At 44.2% G+C, this 7,326-nt stretch overlaps 1 protein-coding gene across 1 annotated transcript; it reads left to right on the plus strand.

Moving 5' to 3' along the window:
• Positions 1-391: 391 nt before the first annotated feature.
• Positions 392-1,072, plus strand: LOC125549228 (atherin-like). Its single transcript, XM_048712690.1, has one exon. The coding sequence runs from the start codon at positions 461-463 to the stop codon at positions 920-922; it is 462 nt and encodes a 153-aa protein (XP_048568647.1). The 5' UTR covers positions 392-460; the 3' UTR covers positions 923-1,072.
• Positions 1,073-7,326: the final 6,254 nt, after the last annotated feature.

Genomic DNA, 7,326 nt, shown 5'->3' on the forward strand with positions numbered 1-7,326 from the left:
TCGATTTTTTTTCGGTATTTCGTGGTTACCGCGGTAACCGAGTTTACCGCCCCCCCTCGAGAAAAATGTTCCATTCGGAATCCAAAACCTTGAGAGTCGGTGCAGCTCCCGTGCAACCACGAACGTGCTCGGTCAGGGTCGGTGTTCGTGAGACACTCGTGGTCGTTCCATTTTGAGAATGACTTGTGAAGGCGACGACATTTAGACAGAATCATCGAGCTGTACCTCGGTTCTCACTGGCAGGATTAGAAAAAAGTGAGTTTCATCGGAGCTTTAGCCGTCCGCTAGTGGCGTGGCAACGAATAACATGTTGGCTATGCCCGCCTGCTTCCCCGCTGCGACCAACCACCAAAACCGACCTAACCAAATCCCGTCTTACTCATCCCACACACACCTCGTCGACAGCAATCGTCTCGCTCTCCGTGCCACCTCGCGCACGCACACTCAGCTCACAACCGCAATGGCAAGACCCGGCGCCACCCCACGCTACCCCCTCCTCGCCGTTCTCGTGTTCTGCGCTGCCTGTGCGTGCACGCCGGACGCACATGCGGACGCGCCCCGTTCGTCGACCATCTCCGCCTCACCGGAGCCGTCGCCGTACCCGCTGCTGCAGCCGCGCCACGGCAATCGCCACGCGTGCGCTCCCGCCGGCGCTATCGCTCTGCCCAACATAATGCTGCTGCTCCCATCCCCGGGCCCCGGCAACGACGCGCTGGCACCGTCGGACGCGGCGGCCACCATCCCGTCCAACCCGAGCCCGCCCAACCCCAACGCCGTCGAGCCCGACTCCGCGTTCGTCCCCTTAGGCCCTGCTGCACGTGCTGCCGTCGCTAGGATGCAGTCCTCCACGCCAATGCCGCCCGACGTGGCCTGGGCGGTGCTCCCGGCTGTGGGGCTCATGGTCACCATGTGGTTGGCGTAGCAGATAGGACCGGCTGAGGGACAGCAGTACAACAGCAATCCGTCAGGCATCAGGCGTGCAGGCCTGCACGAGAAAGGATGCCACTAGCTCGGTCGGCCGGTTGGGCTGGCTTTGCCTGCACTATGCCAGCCCAACAGGTTAAAAAATATAGTGAGAGGCGTTGGTATCAAGCTTAGAGACGTTCTCCTATCTATTCAATTTTGTTATATCGGTTTTTTATGCGACTTGTACATTGATCTTTATGATATGAATAAAACACACATTACTTTAAAAAAAAGTTGCAATATGCAGTTCAACGTGCTAAACGGGCCAACATGTCGGCCCATTTACTAACTATGATATGTCTGGTCATAGAGGCATAACATGCGGGCCAGCAGGGCAGGGCCCACTCATTAACAACCGTGCCCCCGTGGGATGTTCCGTGCATGGCACGATTAGCATGGGCCGTGCCAGGCCGTCCCATTTGGCTAACTTTGTTATGCATATGCACTACAATATTTTTTTTAAGTTTTCGGTAATCTCTTGTAAATTTCAGCGTTGAGTTGGTAAATTGTCTCTTTGGAGCTACATTATATAGCCATTTTTTTTGGTTTGTGATTCGGGTTATGTGGAGAGTCTTAGGGCTGGGCCTGGTGTATCACTAGTAGATAAAAGGGTCTTTAGTCCCGGTTCATACGGGCCTTTAGTCCCGGTTCTGGAACCGGGACTAAAGGGTCGGTACTAAAGCCTCCCCCTTTAGTCTTGGTTCTCATACGAACCGGGATTAAAGGCCCTCCACGTGGCCGCTGCCTGGAGGTCCACCTTTAGTCCCGGTTGGTAACACCAACCGGTACTAAAAGAAATTTTATGAATTTTTTTGAATTTTTTTTTATTTTCAAATTTCTGAATTATTTTAACCTCTAATCTTTAATCACCCATCATCACTGCTCAATTTAACTTTTAATCTCTAATCACCCCTCATCATTCCAAATCATCTAACTTCTCGAACGGTCACCCATCCTCTCACTACTCCAGCCTGAGCACGCTTAACTTCCGAGTTCTATTCTCCCTCGTTTCCAAGTCTGCACTTGTTGTTTTCCTGACAATAATAAGATGTCAATCCTATTAACCCTCAGGAATTTAGCTTAAGCATGAAGTCACATATTTCACTATTTGAGTTTGAAACTATTGTTCTAAAAAACAATAATTATTTAGTAACAATAATATTTCTTGAATAAGTAGTTTGACCACAGTTTGACCCTAGTTTGACCATAGTTTGACCACAGTTTGACCATATTTGACCAAAATTCAGAAAAACTGAAATAATTATTTAGTAACACTAATATTTCTTGAATAAGTAGTTTGACCATTGTTTGACCACAATTTGACCATATTTGACCAAAATTCAAAAAAAACCGAAATAATTATTTAGTAACACTAATATTCTTGAATAATTATTTAGTAACACTAATACTTCTTGAATAAGTAGTTTGACCATAGTTTGACCAGATTTAACAAAAATTCAAAAAAACTGAAATTTGAGCATAACTTTTTTTCCTTTTAGAATTTGAGGATTCTAAAAATTTGCAAACAGGCCGTAAGCGGTCAAAATTGAAAGCGGATTTTCGTTCTGAACATTTTGATATATTATACGTTTTTTTCTGACATCGTATGCAAAAGTTATAGCCATTTTACATTTTCCCTACATTTTTTGTAAAACATGTCCAAATTTAAGTTCTTAAATTTTCCTAACTAGTAGATGTAGTAATATAACTACCTCTCGAAGGATTTTATTTTTTGAAGTTTTTATCATTTTCTTTTGATTTTTTCGAAACAAAAAAGGCGATCCACCGGGGGGGTAGAGTTTGAAAATGGGACCTTTACTCCCGGTTTGAGACACAAACCGGGACTAAAGGCCATTGCACCCTTTAGTCCCGGTTCGTGTCTTAAACCGGGACTAAAGGTCTAATCTTTAGTCCCGGTTTGAGACACAAACCGGGACTAAAGGCCATTGCACCCTTTAGTCCCGGTTCGTGTCTTAAACCGGGACTAAAGGTCTAATCTTTAGTCCCGGTTTGAGACACAAACCGGGACTAAAGGCCATTGCACCCTTTAGTCCCGGTTCGTGTCTTAAACCGGGACTAAAGGTCTAATCTTTAGTCCCGGTTTGAGACACAAACCGGGACTAAAGGCCATTGCACCCTTTAGTCCCGGTTCGTGTCTTAAACCGGGACTAAAGGTCTAATCTTTAGTCCCGGTTTGAGACACAAACCGGGACTAAAGGGCATCGCACCCTTTAGTCCCGGTTCGTGACTCAAACCGGGACTAAAGGGCTCAGGTGAACCGGGACTAATGCCTTAGCCGCACGAACCGGGACCAATGCTCACATTAGTCCCGGTTCGTTACTGAACCGGGACTAATGTGAATATTGTCCCGTGACCAAAGCCCTGTTTTCTACTAGTGTATAGCCCAAGGGGCGATGGCCCAGGGGTATGCTGGGTGGTGGGGGAGGGGGGCATGATGTAGTATACCATGTGCATGTCATAGTTTGAATATCACTCTTTGTGATATGGCAAAATGTTGCGATCAACCTATTACATTCTTTGGTATTATACAGCGGATATACATATTGTTTTCACGTTCTACTAAAAGGTGGAAGCTTTTGCTTGACAATCTTCAAAAAGGAACAAAACAAGTTGCTTTGAGCAGTTGAAGCAATTTGAAAAGGTGTTTCGTTTCTTATTCAATTCAAAAATCTGAAGTCCTTGGATGATAGCAATCTATGGGAATGTTGCACTACTTTTGTCTCTAAGTTGAAAGTGCCACAGGTAACTTTGCCAGATGGTCTGATGTCTGCGCTCGAGATTCTTCAGTTTGTTATGGCTGTAGATTGCTATCCAAATGTCCCTATAGCCTATCGGATCCTCTTAACAGTGCCTGTGACTGTAGCCTCAGCTGAAAGAAGTTTCTCTAAACTGAAACTACTGAAAAATTATTTGAGGTCAACTATGTTGCAAGATAGACTAAATGGCTTGGCTATGTGGTACATTGAGAAGGATATCTTAGACAGTGTTGATCTTGATATTGCCCCTTAATGACTTTGCATCAAGAAACGCCTAAAGAAACTTTTTCTAAAGCGTTGAAGTATTATTATTGTCGATGGAGTCATTCGAATTTGGTTCTTATCTGAGATAATCATGTCATGTTAGTTTCATTTTGCTATCTTTTTATTATTTCTATCGTAATATGGCATTGTCCAACAATTATTATAGTCAAATTTCAAACTAAAGATGTGTGGTTGAAAGTTTATCTTAATATCATGCAAATGAGGTTATATATAAATATGTTTATATATCACGCACACGCATACATATATATCGACTTAGGACATAGGGGTCGTCGAGTTCGCCTAGGGCCTCCCGAAACATAGGGCCAGCCCTGGAGAGTATTTGGGTCATTCTTGTAATAAAGAGTCAGTTTGTATTGTAATTCCAAACAAACGAAAGAAAGCAGGTGTTTGATTGTTTCCTAGTGAAATCTAGTTTGACTGTTAATTCTTCAGCTAGACGACCATGAGGATTCTAAACAAAACAAAAATGCTAGATGACCATGAGTGCAGTGCCTGACGTTGCAGGGCAATCATGCTATTCCTGATAACTTTGGGTGCACCTATTTATTTGCCTCTTATTAGATCTCAAGAAACACTCTCCTCAAAAAATTATTGGTACTAGGTAGGAGTACGCGTTAATAATTCCTTCTCGTTTCAGTTCTCATAGATGGATGACCTGAAAAAGTACATCAGTTTCCTTGCAACTAGCGGCTTTCTGAATATAAAAAGGATCTGACTTTTTCTTCCAAAAAAGTGAACACCATAAAGTGCACTACATGCAGCTGGAACTCCTTAATACAGAGTAGAGGAACTTTACCATGTAGCTCGACCTACAGAGTAACTTTACCATTTTGTACGCTCACTTTTCTTGGTCCTTCAGAATGTGCAGCCACCACAGTTTAGCTTCATCATCTCCAAATGATTATAAGCGTAAAGGCTCTTTTCTTGCCACTTCGCAAAAGAAGTAACTTTCCAGGTATGACCACAATTGAGGGTAGGTGATCCAATAGATGAGAGCCTCTACGGGCGAACTTAGCAAATCTGAGACCCTAAACATCTATGGACGCACATGAGCGCATCCACCAATAATGACCGGTCGCACCTCAAATGTCGTTTTCCGCAGCCAGATATCTCATTACCAAATCCTCAAATCCATACAATTACATGAGACATAAAAACCTATCCAAATCATTGTCGGTGCTAGTTCGTCTCCACGTCCGTGTCCATGTCCGATGGCTTGAGAGACCCGTGAAGGAAAGGTCCAGTTGCTGGCAAGGTAGTGTAGGACATGAGACACGAACAAGCTCATGGGACTCAATACGTCCTCGTCTCCCACCATACACTTCATCGTTGGAGCACGTTGCCTGGACGTGAGGACGTCGCTGGCAAGTCGCTGGTCGATGTGAGGTCCCTGATCGAGTTCTCGTGGTCGGAGTCCGACACCACCACCACGACGCAATTGCGGCGCCAAGGGGTCCCGGTCACTATCGTCAAGGTGATGCTGGAGGATATGCTGCACTCGGTCTTGTAGTTGAGGCATCCTTTGAGGTTTACCACACATTCATCTTGAAGATTGTCTTGTTTTACTTTCTAATTACTTATTATTAAAACTTGACTCTTCTTTAATGTACTCATACCACGTACTTGTTGCAGCTATTGTGAGGATAGTTGCACCTATATATGCGACTCTAGATAAAGAAACAAATCCCAATTACGAGAAGTTGAATATGTGCAATGTTGCTTGGACTAATAGGCATCCAAGAACAATCGGCTGCTACATGGTCCCAAAGGTAAACACTACAAATTTTCATGCCGTAAAGCTCAATTATCTGTTATTGATGCTGAAGTGATCCAAGTTTGAAGTGAAATAGGTAAACTGAATGACCATCTAGCGGAGGGGTCGGTCAGGAGTCAAATAGGTGATTTTGGCCCTCTCACCATCGCGATGGCGATTTGTCAGACGACGATGACCAAGCCTCACTGGTCCGGCCATGTAGCTCTCCAACGAGCTCACAATGAGTCTATGACGTGGGTTACTTAAAGACTGATATCACCAGGTTGGTAGATATTGCAACTGAAGGAAATATGCCCTAGAAGCAATAATAAAGTTGTTATTTATATTTCCTTATATAATGATAAATGTTTATTATTCATTCTAGAATTGTATTAACCGGAAACTTAGTACATGTGTGAATACATAGACAAACAGAATGTCACTAGTATGTCTCTACTTGATTAGCTCGTTGAATCAATGATGATTATGTTTCCTAAAGTTGTTATTTAGTGTGCTATCAAACTTCACAACGTAACTGGGTTACGGTAAAGATGCTCTACAGGTGTCTTCGATAGTGTTTGTTAAGCTGGCATAGATTGAGATTAGGATTTGTCACTCCGAGTATCGGATAGGTATCTCTGGGCCCTCTCGGTAATGTACATCACTATAAGCCTTGCAAGCAATATGAGTAATGAGTTAGTTACGGGATGATGCATTACGGAACGAGTAATGAGACTTGCCGGTAACGAGATTGAACTAGGTATTGAGATACCGACGATCGAATCTCGGGCAAGTAACATACCGATGACAAAGGGAACAACGTATATCGTTATGCGGTTTGACCGATAAAGGTCTTCACAGAATATGTGGGAGCCAATATGAACATCCAGGTTCCGGTATTGGTTATTGACCGGAGATGTGTCTTGGTCATGTCTACATAGTCTCGAACCCATAGGGTCCGCAGCTTACACTACAAAAAAAACACACTTCCGTGATGATACGTGTTTGTCACAGTAGGTCGCTTTTTTTGTCATGCATGTACATCCATGACAAATTTATGACAGAATCAAGATAGTCATACCTGTGCTGTCGTAGATGTGTTCCATGACATTACCAAAATTATCATCACGGAAGTGTCCACTTCCATGACGATAAATCGCGCGTCATAGAAGTGCTTTCGTCAAGGGTGACCGACACGTGGCATCCACCATAACGGAACGCCGTTAAGCTATCGGGTCGGGTTTTGGATCCGATAACCCGTTAACAGCCCCGACCAATGGGGATTTTCCACGTGTAAAATCATCATTGGCTAGAGGAAACACGTGTCAGCTCATCGTCGGGACAGATGTCATCCAATCACTGGACAAAAGGCGCCTATGATACGTCGACACGTGGCACGGCCCAACAAGTTTAAATGGGTCGGCCCAACTAAAGACCCACAAGATTTTGCTGACCATAATGGGCCGGCCCAGCTAAAGGCCCACGAGATTTTGCGGATCATAATGGGCTAGCCCAGCTAAAGCCCACAAGATTTCGCGGGCC

This window comes from Triticum urartu, chromosome 3, assembly GCF_003073215.2.
Source record: "Triticum urartu cultivar G1812 chromosome 3, Tu2.1, whole genome shotgun sequence".
Lineage (NCBI taxonomy): Eukaryota > Viridiplantae > Streptophyta > Magnoliopsida > Poales > Poaceae > Triticum > Triticum urartu.

Excerpts from the sequence above, each read along its gene's own strand:
- LOC125549228 (XM_048712690.1), top strand. The coding sequence starts at position 461 with ATGGCAAGACCCGGCGCCACCCCACGCTACCCCCTCCTCGCCGTTCTC.